This window comes from Anticarsia gemmatalis, chromosome 2, assembly GCF_050436995.1.
Source record: "Anticarsia gemmatalis isolate Benzon Research Colony breed Stoneville strain chromosome 2, ilAntGemm2 primary, whole genome shotgun sequence".
NCBI lineage: Eukaryota > Metazoa > Arthropoda > Insecta > Lepidoptera > Erebidae > Anticarsia > Anticarsia gemmatalis.
In genome coordinates this window covers 4,043,597-4,068,609 of record NC_134746.1, presented here as the reverse complement: position 1 = coordinate 4,068,609, position 25,013 = coordinate 4,043,597, and the positions used below count along the sequence as shown (strand labels likewise).

The 25,013-nt window shown below is 35.5% G+C and overlaps 1 protein-coding gene and 3 non-coding genes across 4 annotated transcripts; 2 read left to right on the top strand and 2 right to left on the bottom strand.

Moving 5' to 3' along the window:
• LOC142979847 (uncharacterized) lies at positions 1-24,458 on the bottom strand. The gene is made up of 8 exons (XM_076125048.1): positions 24,333-24,458; positions 6,655-6,762; positions 5,869-6,165; positions 3,683-3,889; positions 2,768-2,980; positions 2,052-2,135; positions 1,650-1,735; positions 1-1,281 (listed from the first exon to the last, which is right to left on the bottom strand). The coding sequence occupies exons 2-8, from the start codon at positions 6,751-6,753 to the stop codon at positions 1,146-1,148; spliced, it is 1,122 nt and encodes a 373-aa protein (XP_075981163.1). The 5' UTR covers positions 6,754-6,762; positions 24,333-24,458; the 3' UTR covers positions 1-1,145.
• On the top strand, positions 4,426-4,497 carry TRNAT-CGU (transfer RNA threonine (anticodon CGU)). Its single transcript has one exon. It is a non-coding gene; the product is annotated as a tRNA-Thr (tRNA).
• TRNAS-AGA (transfer RNA serine (anticodon AGA)) lies at positions 6,504-6,585 on the top strand. Its single transcript has one exon. It is a non-coding gene; the product is annotated as a tRNA-Ser (tRNA).
• On the bottom strand, positions 7,939-8,010 carry TRNAT-CGU (transfer RNA threonine (anticodon CGU)). The gene has a single exon. It is a non-coding gene; the product is annotated as a tRNA-Thr (tRNA).
• Positions 24,459-25,013: the final 555 nt, after the last annotated feature.

Here is a 25,013-nt window from a genome sequence, read left to right as displayed (position 1 = left end):
TACATAATTTATTTATTTATTTAGATCAGTTTTCATTGCGATTTTACATATAAATCATTAACTCGACATAACTTAATGTTAAACCGTTGTAGATAACCTAGAAATCGGACAGAAATGCAAAACTAGATTTAATTTGTTTGCTATTGCTTGCTATTTGCAAGTATTATGATATGTTGATACCAGTTGTATTCTACATAATCTAAAATGATAATTAATACGAAAAGGACTGCGTTTATACCTTTATCTTAAAATCTACATGTAGTCGTCTAAAAAGCTTGAGCGAGCAAGCTTGGTTGACGAAAACTTCAAGTTTGCTACAGACCATAATATTGAAAAAAAAAACAATACATACTTTTTGCATGAGAAAGATATGATAATTTAACGGCGACTCAGAAATAAAATATGTGTATTTTGTGGAAATACTATTCTTCATAATTAAATGTGTAGGTATGTGTCATTAAGTACTTTATATAAATATATGTTAGAAATGATTTTAGTGATGAAATTATTTCATTTTCTAAGATGTCAATATGGCTGTAGCAAACACCCCAGTATAACCCCATTGCCAGAACTAAAATTACCTTAATAATATTATTATGAATTAAATGCAGTTGATGGCGACTATGATTATTAAACTAAAAAAATAAATGCGTGAGCTGAGCTTTGATCGACATTATTAAAACTACTTAATTCAGAATAGTAATTCTGAATTCTTATAAGTAAACACTAATACGTATGTAAGGGCAACCTTAGTTTGAGCACTCATTTAAAACTAAATTAACTTATATTCAAAAATTAAGTAAATAATATTGTGAAAAGTATTTAAATAATATGAGTATTTTCTTTAAAAAAATATCAAAATGTTATTCCAAATACAAATTAAAAATAAAACAATGGCCTTTATAAATCCAGCACATTCTTTCAATAGTATTTGATTTCAGAACAAATTGCAACGTTTAAATAAATAAAATTGCAAATATTATTCCGAATACAAATTAAAAGTAAAACATTGACGTAATTGTTTACGAATTCGGAACTTTTTTTAAATAAAATTGTATTTTACGTTATGACGTCAGTTATATTACCGAGTTATAAATTAAATGCTATGTTATGACTGAACTATATTACGTAACCTAGCGTCAGTCTTAGATGTACAGGTCGAAGTCGAAGCCACCTCCTCCACTGAGGTAGTCGTAGAGGTAGACCTCCATCTCTTCAAGGGCCTCGATGCTGGGGTCTCGGAGAGGGACATCGCGGATGGAGCGAGCTTGGCGGGATAGACTGTAGCAGAAAAAAAACAACTTAGAACTCACACACGGTCATCTAGAATGACACCGTGGTCCAGTAGTTTAGGTCACCACGCCGCTACCATTGTGTCGGGAGGTCGTGGGTTCGATTCCCACACGGGACAATTATTTGTGCGATTCACAAATAATTGTTTCGGGTCTTATGTCTGTTGTTTGTTTGTTTGTAAAAGTCCCCGCAACACAAGAGCAATTCTTAGTGCGAGAGTTGTCTTTTTTAAGAATAAGAATTTAATAATCTGATTGCAAACTAAGCAGGGCTACATGAAAAACACATTTTTATCAGTATTTCTATGTACTGTATTAGCTTCGATGTACCTACATAGGACATAGTAGAATACTTACGCGAAATCATTATCGGAATCAAACATGTACTCCTTGTTGAAATGTTCGTTAATGTCCTTCATGATACACGCCTCCAGTTTCTTGTGCTGTGGAAAAATAAAATGGTGCTCAAAAAGTAACTAAAAAAAAACACGAAATTAATAGTTATTGTTTTCCGTCATTTTGAAAGACCAGCCATTGTTTTTCTTATTATAATTATGTGCTACCTTTTGATTTTATAGTTAAAAAACATCTTTTTTTTCTTATTGAAAACCATGTTTTTCTGGCAAGGAACGAGCAAAATTATAGCATTGGCATACCGTCGTTTAAAGTTGTCTTTGCAAAACGATTGCTATATAAACATCATTAATGAAAAACATTGATAGGTATATAGAATAAATAAAGAATAATGTCAGTACATACCTTGTAACACCTGAAGAAGAATATAGCCTTGATTTGTTCATGAGGACGAGGCACTATGTCACGTTTGTCCTCCGGCACGCATTGCTGAAAAAAAGTTACAAAAAATACCTTTTTAAAACTATATACAACATTGCTAAATAGAAAATTGGCATACCATGACTTGTAGCTAAGAGTCGCGATAGGATTCTTAGGTATCAAAATAAGCATGTGAATGGCAAGGGAAGCTTAGTGAGATTGGTTCATCACTTCTTTTCACCCGACTGCGCCAGGGAGGGTACTTAATGTGTTTTTCATTTTCTATTTTATCTATTGGAAAGGTTATTCGACACCTAGGTATCTATTAGCTATGAAACTGGACCTTAGTGTAAAACATTGACAGCAAAAAAATACAGATTGATAAGTGACATCGTAAAAGAATGTGCACGTGATTAGCAAAGTTCATCACTTATTTTTACCCGACTGCGCCACACAAAGAAGAGTGATGTGTTTTTCTACTACTTTTCTTTTTTATCTATCGGATTGGTTATTCGACACTTGTATATTAGCTACGAAACGGGACTTTAATGTAAAACATTAGTAGGTACCAAAACTTTTTGCTATAAGCTCTATATAATCATTAGTAGGTACCAACTGGCGTGTTATGCGACTTCGCAAAGTAGGAGGTACTCAATCCGGTCGATATGCTTTTAATGTATATTTATGAAAATATCACAAACCGAGAATTTCTGACAGAACTGCAATCCCTCTTGTATGTCAGTCTTGAGTTCATTGGACACGGGCAGGTTGCTGATGCGCTGAGTGATCTGTTCGTAGTTCGGTTCCATGTTGCTGTCAATGTACCCCAGTTCCTGCATCACGCACGTCACGTTGTGCCCGGCTTGGGCTCGAGCCGCGTTCAGTCCTAGCCGCGCTCGAAGGCCTAGGTGACGCTGAAAGGTTTATAAATATAGTATACGGAAGTGAGCTGTATGACTGTTTCTTTAAACTAGGGGTTAACAATGTTTAAGGGTAAAGATATAGAAAATTCTGAATTTACAACATTAGTGACCCATAGGCTTATTAGGTAATATGAAGCTTAAGGTTGCCTGTTTAATACAGCTTCTTTTTTTATATTCGGTATTAATAATTATAATATAGATAAATCGTGCATATCAAGGCTCTCCAGCTGTACGTCTCTGACCTCCGGTTTCTGAGGTACATTTAGCGGCGGTTTATCTATTCAATAGCGTTAAAACTCATATGAAAGAAAAGCTATTGAATTGAATAGATAAACTACCGCTAAATGTACTCAGATACCGGGCATAAATGGTCTCTCTATAGTATTAATGCATTAGGTTTATGTTTTAATCTGTTGTTTTGATGCCCACGACACAGGCAAAGCTTAATGTGGCAGTCATTGAAAATAATTTTGTAACAGATAAAAATAAATATTTTTATGTTTTAGTTCTATTTGTGTGCCTAGAGGTATATATGAACAAGCCTATGCAAAAGGCTGACGGCAAATGACGGTACAAGCCCATTGTACTTTACTAACAAGCATCCTTAAAAAAACGTTTAGCTATACGATGCGAATAAAATTATTCTCTGACGAAATCTGTGTTAAAGAACAAAATAAATTTTAGAAAACTCACCGACATCCTATTGCTGGCTGCGAAATAGGGTTGAGGGTAATATCCCTGTTGGTATTGCTGCGGCATCATGTAGGGGTTGTAAGGTACGTTGGGGGGGTAGAAGGACGGCGTAGCGTAGGGGTTCGGATAGAAAGGGTTGGCGTTGTACGGCCGGAACTGAGCCGGCACCACGTATGGAGGCAGCGCGGCTTGAGGCTGGAATGGAGCCTGAAAAATTCGCATCAATAATTAGTATAAAAGTCGCTAACCATATTAGGTCGGGGAAAAAGTCTTTTCGCATTATAGTATGTATGAACTTGTAATAAAACCTTTTCTCTACACAAAAAAGCTCGATATTTGGGTACCTCACGAGCTCACTGAAAGCCTAATGAATCGTGTATTCATTTGTGATTCTTGAAGCCATACTATAATGTGAAAAAACTTTTTCCCCTACCTAATACTATTCATAAGTTTCATCTCCCAAAACAATAGGGGGTATGGTGAAGGTCTTGAGAGTGGGGTTCTTGCAACACATAAATAACTATTTAAGTATTTTTACAGATTCAAAGTCCCGCAAAGTCAGAGCGGTGGATTCAAGTCCGAAACTACGTGAAAACCCTGAAACTTATAACTTAGATGACTGACTAATCGCTTCAGTATTCCCTTAGATCAATGTGTACAGGCAAACAAATAACACTTTTTTATACTGTGCCTTTATTATTGTCTGATTCCATAAGAGACAATATTTGCTGCCTCTATTTAAAGCCTCTTTAGCTCAGTGGTAGAGCACTGGTCTCGTAAACCAGGGGTCGTGAGTTCAATCCTCACAGGAGGCACTAGTCTTCTACTGTATTGGCCTTTTTGGTATTTAGTTATTTGAATCTTTTGCTTTGCGTACTTTTCATTTAATTTGTACGAAGTTGGTTACATTATAAATAGTATGTCCTTAATGCAACAAAATTTTATAATGTTGTAATTTTGATCTCTGGATGTAGTTATATTCGATAGAATAAAATCTGGGGGCACGGTAGTGCCCCCGCCAAGACGAGCCAAGCGAAGCGCAAGCGCAAGGGCACTACCTACCTTTTCTCGAAGCGCTTCGTCGTATTTTTGAACCTTCATAACTTGAGTTTGGGTTATACCAGATAAACAAAATTTTCAGGATATAATGTCAGTGGTAGACTTAATAAACCTCTAAAGTTTCAATTGCATAGCTCTTATACTTTAGATTTTATTGATATCTAAAATACCCCGATTTCGTCACTCACTCACTGATGATCAACAAAATTCTTAAGGTACTTCCTGAAGTCCTAGAAAACTGAAATTTGGTATGTAAGCTAGTATTAGTACCCAAACAACAAAAAAATCCTAAAACTTGGAACTTTTACCCCCCAACCCCTTAAACTAAGGGGTGAAAGTTTGTTCGAGACTTCCGCAACTTTTGACGCTAGAGGTCTGAATGCGGCCGCGGAGGGGTAAAAATCTGAAATAGGGAAACTTAATCATAAGCAACCTACAAAAAGAAATGAAATCCCACAAAAACATTTCATGTTAAATGTTGCCAAGACGAGACCATATAGCTCGCACTGTCAAAAAGTAATCAGATCCCGTGTAGAGCCAAGTTTCTAACCCTACATGCCCAGACCTAAATCGATAAGCCCTAATTTCACACTCAAGTTACGGGGAAATTCTACAGCCATAGCTCGTACTGCGTTGTTCGTAGCGCGTAGCAGAGTTTTTACGCTATAATCTCGTAGGCGTGCAAACCTTGGACGTAACTGGCGAGATGGCCGCACGGAAAGAGTTTAGAAGATTGAATAGATTTTTAAGCTCAAGCCCATATGACGAATAGCAAAAAGTCCGTGCGGCCGACTCGCCAGTTACGTCCAAGGTTTGCACGCCTACGAGATTATAGCGTAAAAACTCTGCTACGCGCTACGAACAACGCAGTACGAGCTATGGCTGTAGAATTTCCCCGTAACTTGAGTGTGAAATTAGGGCTTATCGATTTAGGTCTGGGCATGTAGGGTTAGAAACTTGGCTCTACACGGGATCTGATTACTTTTTGACAGTGCGAGCTATATGGTCTCGTCTTGGCAACATTTAACATGAAATGTTTTTGTGGGATATCTTTTACCAAACTATGATTACTTACTGGGATATATTTTGTTAACTATATTCCGATTTGACTCTAAATATGCACTTACAGCGTGTGGTCTGAAAGTTAAAACACCTCCTAGAGGTTGCTTTTGTGGCTGTGGTCCTTGTTCTTGAATAGTTCCCTCTTCATCTTTATTGTGTAAAGCGCCATCTAGCGGCTTAGTGATGGTTTGCGAGTTCGGGTCCATTGCGAAGCCCGGCGGTAGTTTCGTTAAGAACAACGGCGGTATGTGCGAGTTCATTGGTTCTTTCATAGGTGGCGGTACTGAGCACTTTGTGTAAGCGTCTTTCAACTCTTTGGTTATTTGTTTCAGAAGTGCTGTACCGAAGCAGCTTTCGTATATCTGTGGATAAAATGGAATAAAAATAGAAATAATAATAAAAAAGTTTATTTTCAAAGACAGCTATTTAATTATTCGCCGAAAAAGGGGTATATTTTCATAAACTTTTGATAAGTTATGCGAAATCGGTGTTATGTAAACCAACTAAAATGCAAAATTGTGTGGATGAAGTTTATTAGTCTGTTATTAGTTTAAAATCTCAGATAACCATCAATTTTCATTAATTAGTATTTAAATTTCAAAAAAATACTGCGTAACAATTGATAGTGTTTGCTTTGTTTAAATAATAGATAACTATGCAAGTTGATAAAATGTTGTATAATTTGGCAACATAATAACAAGCAGTCGTGGCCGAGCGGTTAAGGCGTCTGACTAGAAATCAGATTCCCTCTGGGAGCGTAGGTTCGAATCCTACCGACTGCGAATTGTCTTTTTGGACATTCTTATATTTTTCAAATGATTTTTCTTTATTTCAGGGAAATGTTTGCATACCTTTAGCATAGCATAATCTTTCATGAATTTGTTGTCAGCGCTGTCTAGGGCCTGGGCGGTCGCCCCGACCAGGAATACTAACAACACTTGTATCCGCATTTTGTGTACCTGAGAACAGAAAAATATTTGTATGTTAAAAAACATGAGAAAATTAACCCATTAATGTCTCCCTTGGTGGGTAAGGGAATCCTCCCCGAATTAAGAAGGTATTAGAAGTCCATCAAGCTAGTCAAGTTCGGTACTCTCATATTAATTGAAAATTTTACGCAAAACAATCCTGTAAAATTGTATATTAATACCAGTACCTCGCATTAATATATACTAAAGAATACAAAAATTTAGGTATTTTTTCTTTAGTAGGTACCAATACTATCTATAGTAACCTCAGCACTATCAATATTGTTACTAGTTCAAGTATCGATAGTTGGGCAACTCTAGTACCTAACTAAGATGGGCGAAGAGAAACACCGATTATCATAATAGTGGAATTAAACTATCTGAGTTTGATGTATAGCACATTATTCTAGTGCAACCGAAGCTGACATAGTCTTAGCCAATGGGATAGTTGACTACCTGTCAAATCAGCTACTCTTTACGAAATGTCAAAAAAACATTTTAGTATAGAAATACGATGTAGTGACGTCACAGTTTCGTATTTTCGTTGGTGTCGAATGAGTGCCTAATGAAATGTTTCCGTCTGTAATAATTACAAATTCTACATTATTTACGAAACAAATAGCGTAGCCTGAGCATTTTAGTTGTATCTTTTACAAGTACAAGTTTAATCATTTTTCGTTAACCCGGTCAACTAACCAATTAATTTTAATACAAACCTATTTCACTGTACCAGTGCATATTTCTATTATATTCTATCGTTTGTGGTCAACCGAATTCAAGCCGCCCGATCGCGGCTCATACGACTAAACGACTTTTTTCTTAATTGACAACAACTGGTACCGATTTTTAACGTGCCCTCCGAAGCACGGAGTATTTCAGTTCAAATACCACTACCCAGTCGCCCATCCATGGAATGACCGCGCCAACGGTTGCCTAACTTTCAGATCGTTTATCATATTTCGTAAAAATCATAGTCTGTTAAACGCAATTTTATTCTATCAAATATAAATATATCCTGAGATAAAAATTACATTATAAAATTAAGTAGCATTAAGGACATTACAATTTACAATGTTACTAAGTTCGAACAAATAAAATGAAAATAGTACGCAAAGCAAAAGATGTAAATAAATTACTAAATACCAAAATGGATTTCAAACGCGAAATTGCCTCCTGTGAGGATTGAACTCACGACCCCTGGTTTACGAGACCAGTGCTCTACCACTGAGCTAAAGAGGCCTTGAACAAATGTGCGAAATTAAGTATGTGTATCCACGACTAACAGTGATGAACTTAAACTAAGTACACGCATAACTTCACGCTTGTTATGGCCGTAGGTGTAGGTAGAGTGTAAATACATTGAATAAAGTGCGAGCCTATTGACATATCCTTAAGAACTTGAATTTAATTTATATTTTGTAATAAATACATTGTTATTTTGGGTAAAGAAATATATTTTTGTCAAGTACCTAGTTAGGCCATGTGATATTTGTTATTATAATAAATAAATAAAAATTCTAACAACCCTCATGAAAATAAATAATTTTGACTTTACCACGGAAAAATATATTTATTTAATTAGGCGCTTTGTTAAGTGGACGCATTTTAAACTAGTTATTATTTATGATATCTTTTCCTAAAATACTTAATTAAATAGCGCAATATAAATGTATTAAAACATATTGAATTTGTCATTATTTTAATAATGCATCGGTAGAGTTGCCATGTTAAGTTACCGCAGTTGACCGTAAGTCTAGAAAATATAATACGTACGGATAGAACTTCGGGTAGCCGATATGTGCGGCTTCCGTAGCACAGGGGTTAATGTGGTCGCCACTCCGTACCAGTGCGTCGAAAGGTCGTGGGTTCGATTCCCACACGGAACTACTATTTATACAATACACATAATAATATATCAGTTGTTTCGGGTCTAGTTGTACCTTGTTTACGTTTTTTGTATGTTTGTAAAAGTCTCCGCGACCCAAGAGCAATCAAATTGTTAATGCGGGAGTTGTATTTTCTAACAAAGAGAAAAATAAGGAATATCTTCGGTTACGAGAGCTCGTTAACATCCATGCTAATAAATAAAACTCCAGTTAGTCAATTTTAAAACCATTTAGACGCATTTTATATTCCCTTGAGTATTAAAGAAATAACTGGAAAATCCCGCAAGCAGTAAGCCGTAAAAAGCTGGCGTTTTAAAACCCTAGTTCCGTAGAAAGAGATAGCGCTATGCAACCGCTATAGCTCCATCCTTGTCTTTCGTTAGAAAATGTATAAGTTCCCTGGAAAGCTCGTTACGTAAAAGTATGTACATTTAAATACATCTGTAAGTGTGGGTGTATGTACTAATAAATTCTCGACTTGGAGGTTCATTAACACGGAGCAACCGTTAAGCTAAACGCGCGTACAAGTCGTTAGTACCATGCAGGAGAGAGCTTATTACTAACATTAATAATTATGAATTTCATACTTTTTTGTTGATCTTTGATGTCATGTCGGGTGAGGTCGTGTCATCGATTTCCAGGCGAACCAAATATTTGTAAACTCCCAATCATTGTCATATCTTAAAATGAAGACTTGGCGTGGTTGTCGATTTTCACCGATAGATAGAGCTGTTCTCAAGGAAGGTTGACGTGTATTGTTTATTACTGTTTATGTGTAAAAGTTCGGTATAAAATAATGTTACTTCCATGTAATCTGAGTTAAGCTTAATACTGAGTACGTTATTTCGGACTGGATTGAAAAGACTAGCCTTCAATTACACTGTTCTACACGGAACACCATACATCATGATTATCGGTGTTAAGGTACTGTGTTCTCGACTTTTAGACGAATACAATCATGACTTTATTTATTGTGTGAGAACTCCCCTTAATTTTAATATTTGTTGTTATAGCGGCAACAGAAATACATAATTTGTGAAAATTTCAGCTTCCTATCTACTACGATTTATGAGATACAGCCTGGTGACGGACGGACGGGCAGACAGCGAAGGCTTAGTAATGGGATTCCATTTTTACTCCTTAGGTACGGTACCCTTAAAACCCCATTTTTATCCGTATCCAAATTTTCGTTCATAAATAAATGGCAACGCTTCTTCATAGCTTAGAAAACTTATTTCTATTCTCAACAGTAGATAGAGTGAACTAAAGTAATAGCTATAAAAACCAATAGACTTCCATTAGCGACTTTTCTCAACGATATACGGTACTACAACTTGTCAAAGCTACTGATTTATTAATGAGCATGATTTATATTACTTTTTATTATCGGCTTACATCCTGATGGATGTCTCTTGCTTGTACAAATACACAGTTGCAGACGGTACGCTGTTGGTTATAACATTAATTAAATACGAACGTAACTTCTTGAAAGATTGTTTTAAAGAGTGTATACCTAAGTACTGTACTGTATCGTGATTCTGTACAGTCGGTACTGGCGAGTCTCGAATATTTGACGTTTAAAATGTACTGCCAAAATAGTTCCTATGATGCCCGTTAGAGGCGCTGATGAGATTGATATACAACATTTTTCGATAGCTTGTCGATAGTAGTAATGAATTGAGCTACTGCACCTTTGCGTAAAGTTTTAAAAACATCTATTCAGTCTTATTTGAATGAAAGCGCAACAAAAAATTCGTTCTCTCTCCTTAGTTTGGAATCAGATAACTGTGTGTGAGTTGGTCAAATATTCTTTTTAGTAGTGTTCTACCCCTTTACCCGGGCTAACGTTAAAACTACTCTATCTTATAGTAAAAACCGCATAAAAATAAATAAATTCATATTAAAACTTTGTGATCTGTGTACTATTCCTCTATTTTGTAAGACAAAGTACCTATGATGCGTAGGTCGCAAGGAGGTTGTAAATCAACGAACATAAATGAAGGCCTACACGCTAATGTTCCGATGCTGCCAGCAACAGTCTGCAACTTTGTATTTGACGGCTTTATCACCAATACAATGTTGTACCGTGCCATTAGGCGTTTAGAATTTCACTTTAATGCTTTAATAGTGGTAGAAGCATAGACGTAGGATAACGCCCGACTATGAAATTCGATCTCAATCGAACTCGATTCGAGTTATTTTAGAATCTTTCTCGTATTTCGTACCTATGTTAAAATAGAGCATGAACATTGAACAAACAAAAGTAGGATTTTTATCGTCAATTGAAATCATTGCCAAACTTCCAATGCCTCATACAAGTCTTACCGAGAATAGTTTCGATTTTCAACCATGCAAAACAAGTTCTATTCGTATCCCTTCAAGTATCCTTTACCTTAAAGAAATTCTTCAACAAAATACAAATAAATAAGCCAACACTGTCGAGCCTTACAAGTTGTAGCGTCGAGTAGAAAAGCTCATTACGCAAGTCCAGTGGCAGATGCGCATCGCATCGCAAGGCCGCGGGGTCAACGACCCACCTTGTATGTAATTTAAAAAAAAAATGACGGATAATGATTGAGCTTTTTTCTCATCTCTCTAGCTCATAACGGCCAGATAATTTGATCAAAACAATAATTATTGAGATGGATGAATGATCGTGAATAGTAATTATGTGCTAGGGTACGTGAGCTGTTGCCAATGTAGACGGAGGGAGATATTGATTTAATGTTTTTTTTGTTTATTTGTGGGTAAGGTTCTCGTTATGTAGTTATCAAACGTTCGTTTCGAGTTTGATTTCGATTGTGTATCTAAATACTCATAGCTTTTATCTTGTTATAAAAACATGATTGTTTTACATCATTATGATTGTCTTGCGTACCAAACGGTTTTAGAACGGCAGGCTTACAGCTTACTCGAATTTGAATTCGAGCTTTATGTCAAATCGTACCCCTAAGTTTACAAACTGGTGCATAATTGAACGCTTAATTAAAGTTCTTAATGGATTGTTTGATTCACATTATTTTCACTTTGAACCAGCATTAAAATATACGCTAAGTTGTAACTTAAAAGTACTAAGTATAAGCTCAATCATTTCATCTCTATTTCAAATTCGATCAGGTGGAGAGTGAGCTACCATCCCAACTAGCACACAAGCGCTATAACAAGCTGCACAATGGCCGGTTAAAGGATTTTTATAACGCCTTAGGCTCCTTAGTAAGAAGTATAGTGGTTCTATAAGCGGCTACAGATCTCTTGTAGCGTCAAATAGGCCCATACTGTCTAGCTTATAGCTCTACATTGGATCTACAGTGGTCGTAAATAGTAATTATAATAGAACGTAGTATAGTAGTAATACAGGAGCGCTAAAATAAGATGAAGGTGGTATAATCGCGCTACAAGAGCTTTTTCGCAGCTTCGTGGCGCTTACCAGCTGTTGTACAGAGGTGGTTAGCGCCACGAGCGTTCGATAAAGCTCTTGCAGCGCGATTATACCACCTTTACCTTATTTTAGCGCTACTGTGTAACGGTTATAAATGCTAACGCTCTAAATTAGTAATATGGTCGGTTTATTGTGGTGTAAACTAAATATATTGTATTAAAATGAATCATCAGTGACAAATGAGGAGACATTTTATTTTTACGGATTGGATTATGAAAATAACAAGTAGTCTATCGCTTTTATTTCTTTGTGTACGTGATATGAAAGTGCGAGTTCCAGTTTGCTGTCAATATATATGTATATTATCGTCAATATTTTCATGCGCCCTCAAAATATTCAGTTTTAAATGCAAAAATTATATAGATATGTGGATTTGAAATTTGTATTTTGAACATAAATAAGACTTTGAGTGTTACAGATAGTTTAATTAGGGTTATAGGTAATAAAAAATGATTTTAATTATGTTAACGTTACCAGGCTATAGATTTATATGATCTTCAAAAGATCGTAATAACCTCAAAAAATATGTTTACCAAATGCTGTAATGGCGTCTCGATCAAGCACCTCTCAGAGTTGGTTACATCTGCTCTAGCGGCTTAAGCTGTACAAAGGCTCTAGTGTTTGCTGTTGTAGACCTCAAGGTTCTGCAGTTGTGGCATAGGAGTGCTTCAATATAATTGTTTTGGTCGCACACCAGCATTTTACTCGTACTTTTAGGGGTCAGTCGTTGAATATTAAAATAGTTTGAAATTTTTTTTTTCCTTTTTTTTTTATTTATTTTATTTTATTTTATTTTATTTTATTTTATTTTATTTTGTTTTGTTTTATTTTATTTTATTTTATTTTATTTTATTTTATTTTATTTTATTTTATTTTATTTTATTTTATTTTATTTTATTTTATTTTATTTTATTTTATTTTATTTTATTTTACTTTATTTTATTTTATTTTATTTTATTTTATTTTATTTTATTTTATTTTATTTTATTTTATTTTATTTTATTTTATTTTATTTTATTTTATTTTATTTTATTTTATTTTATTTTATTTTATTTTATTTTATTTTATTTTATTTTATTTTATTTTATTTTATTTTATTTTATTTTATTTTATTTTATTTTATTTTATTTTATTTTATTTTATTTTATTTTATTTTATTTTATTTTATTTTATTTTATTTTATTTTATTTTATTTTATTTTATTTTATTTTATTTTATTTTATTTCATTTTATTTTATTTTATTTTATTTTATTAAAAAAAAACAGTTGACAGACTGAACCACCACTGCACCTATGTAAATATATTATGATAATAATTTTAAGCTTTAGTATAAAGGTATATTACTCGGTTATAGCGCTTTAGGTGCTTAACATAATTCTGTAATCCCCATGGCTGTAAAAATGTTTCGAATGATACCTTATACATCTATTTGCCGTACAGAAGCCATATAAATATCTGATATAACGCTCAAGGCGCTATTAAAGACCTACGCAACTCTTTTATAGATGAGTAATACACTAGCCCTAAAAAAATCTGTTATAGAACCTAAGGCATTACAAAAAGCTTATTTACGCTCTTGAGCGCTATAAGCGCAACGCATAACTCCGTTTAAACTCCTTTATCTCCTAAAGTCCCCTTATACAGTTAACGGTGTTATAGAAGATTCCATTAACTCAGTTATACTTCCCTAGGCTGTCTAGCGATGCAATTACATGCTCATATATCACTATAAGTCATTAGTTTCCTACTAAACGGCTACTGTCCCGCCTAGCTGTTAAAGGGTTTTTTAAATAGCTAGTATACAACTTATAGAGAATTGTACAGCATTTGAACGACTCTTATGCAACTATCAGGCTGTATAACGACTGTATAAGCAGCTTGTGTGCTAGTTGGGATGTTATATTTTTTACTAACTACTGCACCCACCTACCCCATCAAAGAGATTTCCAATCGTTCGAAGTCCAAATTGATGCAGATTAAGAATTGCCAGTGTGTCAACATCAGTTCTGTAGGTTTTCCCAAAAGAGTAACAGCATCCGTTCTCACATATTTAATAATATTAGAAGGAAGTAAGATTTTATAACAATATGTCGATAATTTTCTGCTCCGTTAACTTCAGTCAATTAATTAGTGTGCAATTTTCTTATGAACAATCGTAGCGTTAAGAACCTCCCACACGTTTGCCCCGGGAACAAAGTATAGAGAACAATGCAATTTATTGTATAATTCAGTTCACCTAAGCCTTACCCACAATCATTCGTTACTATAAGAACTTGTAATTTTGAAATAACGCAAACACTACGAGTATACACAACGACGTAAAAAACAAAAAGATGATCCCATTACTATTTCACACAGGAAGATTTGTGTGCAAATTTTGATAAAAATCAACGCGGATAGTTTATTGGTAAAAGGTCTAGGCCTAGGGTACGTTTAATTACCTACTACTACTACTAATCGTATGGTTAGTGGTGAACCTAGTGTCAAAGTTGTTCAAGCCGCCCGAAAGGCCTTTGACGTGGCTTAACGACTGTTATCTTAATTGACAACAACCGGGACCAACTTTTTACGTGCCCTCCGAAGCACGGAGACGCCCAGTTCTAATACCACTATGCGGTCACCCATCTATGGAATGACCGCGCCAAGGTTTGCTTAACCCACAGATCGTTTACCGACCGGTGAGCGCAACTGGCTACCTGTAGCTCGATTCTCTACTACTCTCGACTACCGACAACCGACCTGTCATCGTGAAATTTTGTATGAAAATCTAATCAGCGCCTCTGACGGGTGTCGCAGGAACTATTTTGGCAGTACATTCTAAATGTCAAAATTTCGATAGGTACTCGACAGTACCGACTGTACAGAATTACGCTACTGATCGCTTAAATTTAAATACAGCTGAATACCAATTAGTGGAACAAATCTTAGATTCCACGATATATCCCCATGTATCCGTGGTTCCATGTCTAAGTTATCGTCATATTTTTCGAACAAAAAAACCTGCCTAGGTCGATTAATTTCGAACCTAATGTGTAGTCCTTTAGTCAGTTTTTGTGAGATTTAGTTAGTAAGTTTCTTGAATACCTCTAGTCATGTGTAGGGTAGCCAGTGGTAAAAAACCGATGGGTAATAAGTCGGGAATTTAAAAATGAAAAATAGGAATACTTTCGCCTCCGAAGCTTGGAATTGCTAAGATTATGCAGGTTATAAGAGGACATCCATCTTCAGACTGGTTTTATGCATATTTGCCTAGAATTATCGTTTATCAATTGATGGGCCTAAGTGGAAATACGCCTCGTGTTATTTCGAGAATTGCAAATACTATAGTCTAGTAGATACGGAACTAAAACGACTGATACTTAAAAATGTGAAATGTTGGATTTTCATGACGTGAATCAATGACGCCCAAACTAACTTAACAGGCGAGTATCGATAGTTTGACATTTAAAAAAAATATATTAATTAGACTGTACCGAACGAAGTCAGGCCGGGCCGCTAGTTTAGTATATGAATAGTTTGTAACTTGGTTTATCAAAGGATAGTTTATATTCCGGGAAATCTTTTCACAAGGTCGAAGTCGTAGGCAGAAACTAATTTTGTATTTATTCTTGCGAAGGCATTGAAGGCAATATCCGTCGCAAAAAACTTGCACGGAGATTGCGTTAACGGATATCTAATTAAGCCGTGATATAAGTTCTAAGAAGATGTTATGACAAGCCTGGTGCCTATGGTTATATTCTTGAACACCTTTAAAGGAGGTTCCCACGTCTAAAGTATAAAAAAAAGATTAGGTTGGACAATGTAGTATTGGTCTTTTCTAATTTACATTAGAATATTTTCTATTCTTGTACTAAGAGGCATTCTCTGGTCTCCGTGTACCCCTGTAGGAGGGGGTGAGATTTTATGTACCTTTATATACCTTTATGAAGAGTTTGTTTGTTTGTTTGAACGCGGTAATCTCAGCAACTACTGATTCGAATTGAAATTGGATGATTTTTTTTGTGTTGGATAGACCATTTATCGAGGAAGGCTTTAGGCCATATAACATCACGCTGCGGCCATTAGGGGCAGAGAAGCAACGAAAAATGTTACAAAAACGGGGAATATTATGACCCATTTTCTCTTACGCAAGCGAAGTTGCGCGGGTTAGCTATTAGTTTCTAGTTTAGTAACGTAGTAGTCCAGAGTTTAGTAACGTACCCGGTATATGGCAATAGGCTCATATTACCTACATGTTATACTCATATTACATAGGAATAATATTGTCAATGGCGAAACATGGGTGTATCTCATATTGATCTGCCTACACCTTCGGATATAACAGCCGTAATTATGTATGGAATATGAATCAGTAATTGAAGCTCCACACATTTGTCACGACAGTAAACAAAATTGATAGCGTATAGGAGTATTGGGGCCACGAAGATAATAAACATTGAATTTGGTTCCACCGCTAGACCATAACTACTGCTGATTCGATCCGTGAAGAAAGGCCGTATGTTCAAGAGAATATTTGCCGATGCTAACTAAAGTTTGCTCAAGATAAAAATTGGTTCGAAGTCAGTTTTGATAATTTAATGAAGTTTGTAGCCGACTATTAAAAATAGAGGAAGTTGTCTCACCGACTCGAAAAGAATGAATGAATTATTTTAATACTTTTTAGTTAATGGAGGACATTTTTAAAGGCAGTTTTTTGTCACAAAATTTCCATCTAGTTAGTACTTAAATAATCTTCATCTTCTTGTCGTATGGTTATTGGTCAACACAGTTGATGTTCAAGCCGCCCAAAGGCTTTTGACGTGGCTTAACCACTGTTATCTTAGTTGACAACAACCGGGACCGGCTTTTTGCGTGCTCTCCGTCGCACGGAAGCGTCCAGTTCAGATACACATGCGGTCACCCATCTATGGAAAGACCGTGCCAGGGGTCGCTTAACCCACAGATCGTTTACCCACCGGTGAGTGCAGTTGGCTGTGGGCGCCTCTAGCCTACATAGAATAAATAACTTTATGTTACTTTAATAGCGAACTCTTTCGCAGGCGATATTAAACAGCAGTTTTTACGTTATAATTGCGACAGCATTGTCCGTGTGTACATACTATAGGTACTTCTATGGCGTTACAAAAAGTTCCCCATCAAAACAACGGTGCTACAGTTACGGTTGATTGTTGTCAAGACACCGTTACTCTCACATGGCGTCAACTGTTATGTATGACCTCCCAACTATGTACACATTACTACACAACTTCTTGGATATCGTTTGACATCTTATTTCTAGTTTTTTACGCTATTTTGAGCAGAAATACTTTTATCCCACCAAAAACCACAGCTTACACCAACTTACACCCACATAAGGTTTGCCCTGGGAAAAAAATATCAGATCTCATAAAGAGTCAATCTTTTGAATCTACACGGTGTAGTTCTATCAACCCTAACTTCACCAATTCTACATTCAGTAAAAATGTAAGGCTTCACTGTTTTTGGTTACCTACTTCTTTCAGAAACATCGTGCAAACTTATAGCGCAATATTGTTATAGGTCTACGGCCATTCTAAACGCAACTTAGGTGCAACTGTTAGGCTACAAATAGAGTTTAGTAAAAGCTAGGTTATGGTCTAAGAACAATGTATCGGTTTGAGCTTTTACGAACTATTGAGGTAAAGTATGCCTTTTCTCATAGAAACATGAAGGTCCGGGAAGTAAATATTCATTGTATTAGCTATTGTAGTCAAATTATTTATATTGCAGTGTTTTAGTCTAACAATAAGCGTTCAACGTAATGCATATCTGCGCCAAGAAATGGCACAGTGCCGGTTACAATCTGTTAGTAAATCATTAATATCTCGATCTTTAGTAGTAGTTCGTGAAAGTAGGCAGAGTCCCCAACCCCTGTTTAGCCGGTGGCCGACCTGTAGCTAACATTGGAACTTTAAGAGGTTTACTTAACAGTTGAACAGTAAGGAATCGATAAAAAACAAATTCTTTATTCAAGATTCACTCAATAGATTCAGCTTATGATTTTTGCACGGAGTAGTTGCGCGATTTTCGCCCCTAGCGAAGTATTATCTTTAAGTTATTTAAAATGTCAGGCAGTCGATAGTCGAAAATTGCGATACAGACATTCATTTGGCATCGTCTTCGACACTTGTGATGTCAGACTAGCCTTCCTTCCAATTGTGTTGTAGTCGGCTTACAGTTTGCCGGATGTAGCTGAATACCAGTATTTTTCGTGGAGCGACTGCCTATCGGACCTCCACAACCCAGTCACCGGAGTTATAACAAAATACCCCTGCGTAATATTGGTTGTCACACTTTCAAGCTGCCAACTACTGTTAAAGACTGTCAAAGATCTTTAGAAATGACAACCCACAATTTAGAGTGCCTTCCGAAACACGGAAGAACTCGTTATACAATACTATATGGTCACTCATTCACAGGCCAACCTCGACCAGGTTGCTTAACCTGAAAGATCGATCCGTATGGTTTGTTATTTAGCCACGAGCTTCTCGCTTTCCTAGAGTCGTCGCTCATGACAGACAATATATAAAATGTTATTTTTAATTGCTTCCACATGAATTCACCACGCCTCAATGAAAGTTCCTATTTGTTTGCGAAGCTAACTGTATATTTATATCATAGATTGATTCGATATGAGTATTTAAAATGGCGGATACAGTTATTTCTCAGAGGTCACTAAGATTGATGAACTAACAACTTATTATTATGAACTGTTATTACAATCATCGCGAAACTTACTCATTTAACTTATGTTATACGCAAAAGATTGAGAGTATATATATGTTTGTTTGTTGCTTTCGCGCAAAAACGACTGGGCCGTTTTTAATGAAATCTAGTACACAGATGTTAAAGGTAACAACGATTACAGCATAAGATTTTTCGCCCATTGAATTCTCTTCATACGAATGAAGTCTCGAACAAGGTCAGATGGTAGAGGCAGACGAGTAGAATCTAAAATTAAAGAAACTATGAACAAGCGATCAACACCAAACTTACTAGTTTAAACGACAACTTACGTTTTGCAAAAATAAGCCATAGTACTTCTTTTAAGCGATTTTTTCAAATAAATTGGTTGATATAAATTTCCTGTATTGTTTTCCAAGCTGTTATTTCGTCTCGGCCAGTTTCATTGAAACTAGCAGGATTTGTTTATAGCGTCCAAGTTTCTCTCTCTATTTCATCACTCTTATTTTCCGGTGGAACGGTCATCCGATACGACTGTTGTATTGAGTGTCTAACATTGAAAGTCAAAAGTCAGGTGGTCTCATTGTCACAACTACGTGGGTTCGAATCGCACTCATGATAAATATTCAGTCACTGTTACTGGCGAGCCTGGGTGTAATGTAGTAACATGGATGTATGCAAAAGATTACATACAGTTTTCCTCAGAAAAAATTGCTTCCTACAACATTATTTACACAGTTAAGTAATTAAAATATACAAATTATATTTGTTAATTAATTATTGTTGGTAATAATAATTAATTGTTGGTTCGTTCAAAAATATGAAATAACTGGATATAGATCAGATATTCTTGCTCTTGTATTAAGCCAACGGCACTTCCCATGACTATTTCTCTTACAAGTAGTTTTATTTTCATCATTATTATAATAACACAACACGAACAACGGTATGACTAAAATTGTAACAGTTATTATAACCCGGCCGGTTTGAAGACGACACTCGGTGCCATTCGCACGCTTAAACACACAAACTTTTTCGTTTAGTAGCATATAACTAACTGAAGTTTATGCAAATTAATCTTAATTATGGGAATTATTTCGGTTGTAATGTTTTTAATTAAAATATGTATTTTATATTTAAGTCGGTAGATGTTTTGCAAAAAAGACAGATGCGTGGTACCTACTCGTAACCGGTATGTTTGATTACAAGATGATGGAACTGAATGAAGCAAAGGAAGTTTTCTTTGAAGTGTTCCTTATTCTCTGTCTATCTCTATGCAAAATTTTATGAATGTACATATTTTATCATAACTTACAGCCCCATATAAGCCATTGCTAAGTGTAGGTTTTTTATTTCTACCTATCCTGACAAAACCTTACCTAGGCATACCTGACAACTTTGCCGCAGGCGTTGTCTACCATAGTAAATAGAAGACTTCTTTTCTGTTTTCTATGGGTTACTATTGTCGCTGTACAATAACTGCCGTGCCGGCATGGATCGAACTCACTATACGATAGTTATCATCTAAACCACTACGCTACTGACGTGAACTAAATAGCACCCAATAAAAAAAAAGTATGAAAGTACAAGCTATCGGAGCTATTAAAATCGCTCTTATGAAAAAAAAACAAACGTCATGAGTCATTATTACATTCGATCATTCATTCTTTTGGCGCGCACATTTAACCGTCGAAGTAATACCATAATCTCATTCCTTTTTTTTAAGCACAGGAACTAACGGTGCAGCCTAAGATTAGCGTCGATATAATTAAGTCTATGGTGAAGAAAAAAAAGTAATTGCGACTGCCGCTTCCGGCTTGGTGTTCACGTAAGTGTAGTTGAATGAAAAAGTTGTGAGTGAATTGTTTTAAGACTAACTGTCTAACCCTCGGTTTCTGAGGTACATTTAGCGGTAGTTTATCTATTCAATAGCGTTAAAACTCTTATAAAAAAACGCTATTGAATAGATAAACTACCGATAAATGTACTCAGAAACCGGGGGTTTGTAATAAACGTCGTGTCAGCTCTGATTAGTTAGTGTTTTGTCTTTTTTATTCACATACCTACAATTTTAAAATTCGTTGAAAGTGACACAACACTATATTATATAGGAAATTAATCAGAGCTTAAACGACGCTTATTGGTAAAATAGTATGTTTATAGTAGTCTAGTTGGCTGTTTGCAGTTTGGGCGACAGTGTCAACGACTGCGAGGTCTCGGGTTTGATTCCCGGGCCGGGCAAGTCTAGCTCGAAGTTTGGTAACGTGGTTATATGGCAATAAAGTCGCCCCTATTATGTGAGTCTCACTTTATAAAATGTCTTAATCTTTGGGTAAGACAGGTGATGTTATAAATTGTTAGTGCATATTTTGATTAAAGGCTGAAGTATAATGCTAAATGTTATTTACAAATGTAAAATTTTTAATGAAGCTTTAGGTTAAGTTACTATAAATTGTGTGTAGAAAACATTCAACTCTAAACACTAAGCCGCGGTTTCAGTACTTCTGTAGCACGATATTTACCGAGTATCGAGAGTTTGACATTTAAAATTCATTTCGTTTTTACGGCGCTCACTACTCGCCTACTCGCACTAGAGGCGAGATTTTTTAACAAAATATCAGGTGGATCCGTACATTTGCTGTCAATTTATCTGTCAGATAAGTTTTCCAACACTTATCAATAAGCCGGGAAACATAGCCGTTAAAGTTTATAAATTAACTAGCTGACCCGGCAAACGTTGTTTTGCCATAAAAATTAAATAAAAAAACATTGTCCAGCGGACAAAATTGTGAATCTAAACCATTCTAAATTCCCTTGAACACACACAAAAAATTTCATCAAAATCGGTCCAGTCGTTATGAGAAGTTCAGTGACATACACACTTACAGAAGAATAATATATATAAAGATTGGAAGTAATTTTGCAACTACACAGGACCAGTTTAAAATATAAATGTGTTTATTAACTCTTACGAATCACTAGTAATAATGTTAAACTGAATGTAATTATAAGGACGACATGAATGGATAGGTTTAATTTAAATAATTTATCTTAAAGTCCGACGTACATGATTTATCGAAACTACAATTAATAATTCTGTGTGGAGGAACTCGTAAGTAACAATAGCCGTACAGATCGACCTCTGAGGTTAAGCTACACTTGCTGAGGCTGTTCGGGAGATGGGTGACCATATTACACAAATCAAGTTTCTCCGTCTTTCAGAAGGCGCCATTCTCTACCACTATCTGCTAGAATCGGCTAGCTGTAGAAAAATGTTGTTTGACAATCGGTTCAGCGCCTCTAACGGGCGAAGTTTACACACAAATGATAACGCGACATTAAACTACATACATATTTTGTACTTCTATTAATAATATTCAGGTCCTCACACAACAAATTAAGTATTTTATAAATTGTGTCCATTTTTATAACCTAACTCCTCCCTCATTCGGGAGGAGACAATTGCCCAGCAGTGGGACAGTAACGGGTCAAAAAATGTTTATACCACCATGCCTATTATAATTTATACCCCAAGGTACTCGTTATTCAATAAGTATCCATAAGCTAACCGCTACTTATTCAGAAGTAATTCGAAGAAGGCAAGTTCCTGTTAACCTTTTCAGAAGGGTTCATCTTGATTATTCACCGGGTTAGGCATTCAACCTTTGTATCTTTGTATGGGTTAACGGGATTTCATTAAGGGCCTGTTCCGATATAAGCTTTATTGGAAGCAAAAGCTCCATGGTTACGCAGTATTCCTATTGCAGCATGATTATTTACCACTATCGACTAGCTATCGCTATAAGACAAGCTATCAAGATAATTTGTATAAAAATCTGATCAGCGCCTCTACCGGGCAACGTTAGTACTATTTTTGCAGTTTATTTTAAACGACAAAACCAACTTTACTTACAAGTAAAAATTCACATCCCCAAGGCGTCATCTGTACAAATATTGTACAATGTACATAACACGACTATTTAAAAAGTAACAAAATGTAACCACTTGTAAGTTTTCTATAACGTTTTCGCAGACAGGCGTCTTGTCAGCGATTAAAAGAACAGCCTTCGATACGGTCTGCACAAAAATGGGTCGTAAGTAGGTACTCGTAGTTACGTCATTGTGTTTTAATTAGCGTTTAATTTACAAAAAACGCGCCTAAACCCTTTAGATTAGAACTAAGGGTGTCCCACATTACACTTTGGATCGCAAAAATAGAGATGTCCCATAAAAAAATCTAAGTACAGCCAATCTGGGTAACTTTGAATCATTTGGGTAACATTGACAGTGGGAATTTGAACTAGTTTCGATTATTTATTCATATGAAACCAACACAATTGATAAAAGTTTATTTTAGTGTTGCAAACTTTTTTATTCCCACTGTCAATGTTACCCAAATGATTCAAAGTTACCCAATTTGAGCTTAAGTGTAACAGCTTTTAATTTCGTTTTCATTGTGTAATATTTTTTTACGCAGTGAAAAAAATAAAATTACAACGTTTCAAGACTGCACAAGGATTGCGTTTATCCTACTAGGGTAACTCGTGCCGAAACGTCAAGCATTTCAAGGTAAAATGCATGTAATGTAAAGGTAAAATATTAGACAATGAATATGCAACGCTAAAGTTAAAAAGTTATGAATGTAATGAATAATATGAATGCGAATGTTTATAAGGACGGATGTACATACATTTCTTAGTTGTTACTTTTTTACGCAAAAAATACTGAAACGAGTTTGACGATATTTCCACACTGATTGTTTACAACCTGAATTAATTCATAAAATATATTTATTCGGATACGCGGACAGAGTCACAGGCTGAAGCTAATCATATAATATTTCACTATTGTAACATAATTACAAGAAAAGAATTACTTGATTAACTTAAAAATAAAGCCTATAAAATTATAAAATGCACAACTGAAAAATCTATACTAATATTATAAAGCTGAAGAGTTTGTTTGTTTGTTTGTTTGTTTGTTTGTTTGTTTGTTTGTTTGAACGCGCTAATCTCAGGAACTACTGGTCCGATTTGAAAAATTATTTCAGTGTTAGATAGCCCATTTATCGAGGAAGGTTATAGGCTATATATCATCACGCTACGACTAATAGGAGCAGAGCACCAGTAAAAAATGTTACAAAAACGGGGAAAATTATGACTCATTCTCTCTTAGGTGACGCAAGCGAAGTTGCGCGGGTCAGCTAGTGTAAAAATAAGTAGGTAGGTATAAATCATTTTCTGATACAAAACAGTCTTGCGACTCTTATAAATTAAGACTACCTCAAACCAATCTCTTTTAAGCTATGTGTGTAGCAGACCTAGAGCTCAAGCTAAGTCTAACTTAGCTCACAGCTTAAGTAATTTTTCACTTGTACGTAAATATTACAACCACGTAAAACTAAATCAGATGTTGTAACTAAAGTAACATAACATTAATATTGTTCTCAAATCCGCATTATCGTAATTTTAAACAATGCCTTTGTCTATATTTTAAAAAGCACAATTAAAAAATAGTGAAGCATGCAACTCACCGTAGTCCGTGAGCCAGCGGGCACTAATAGGAGTGCGCAAGAGTGGATGCGCGGAGGCAAGCGCGCGGGCGCAGCAGCGACACGCGAGGAGCAATGACTCGGACGATCGCACTTGACCTTGTGGCGGACGAGTATACGCGAAACATCTACCCGTACTCGTTTTATACTAGCTTTCTTGATAATACATACTGCTGAGTTGATTACACAATGTTGGAAGTCGAAAGCTCAAAGCTAAGCTTTCGCAGATATTTAGGTCCTTATTTATAAACTGCTATCAAATTGGGAAAATAGTTTTACAGACGGGGTCTTAAACCGTGTTTCTGAGTTGATACAAGTCTATTGCAAGAACTTTAAATACATTTTTCAGCGTTAAACTCGTCACAAATGGCTACCCGTGAAGATTAAACCGAAGAGATAAGATACAATTCTTGTACATTCTGAGATATGAAAATTGATATATTACGTAGGCTGCTTTAAAAAGCTGGAATCAGGGTTGAAAGAGCCGATTTCCGAAGCACTCGCTATTGCAAGTTATACATCAAAAAACTTGTTTGTATAATCAAAGAAAAAAATGGTGAAACCACGTCTGAAAATTGAATTTAGTTTCAAAATTAGGAGAGATTCTGAGCTACTCTCGGAGGCTCTCTTAGTTTTGGAACTTTTAGATGTTTTTAAAATAAC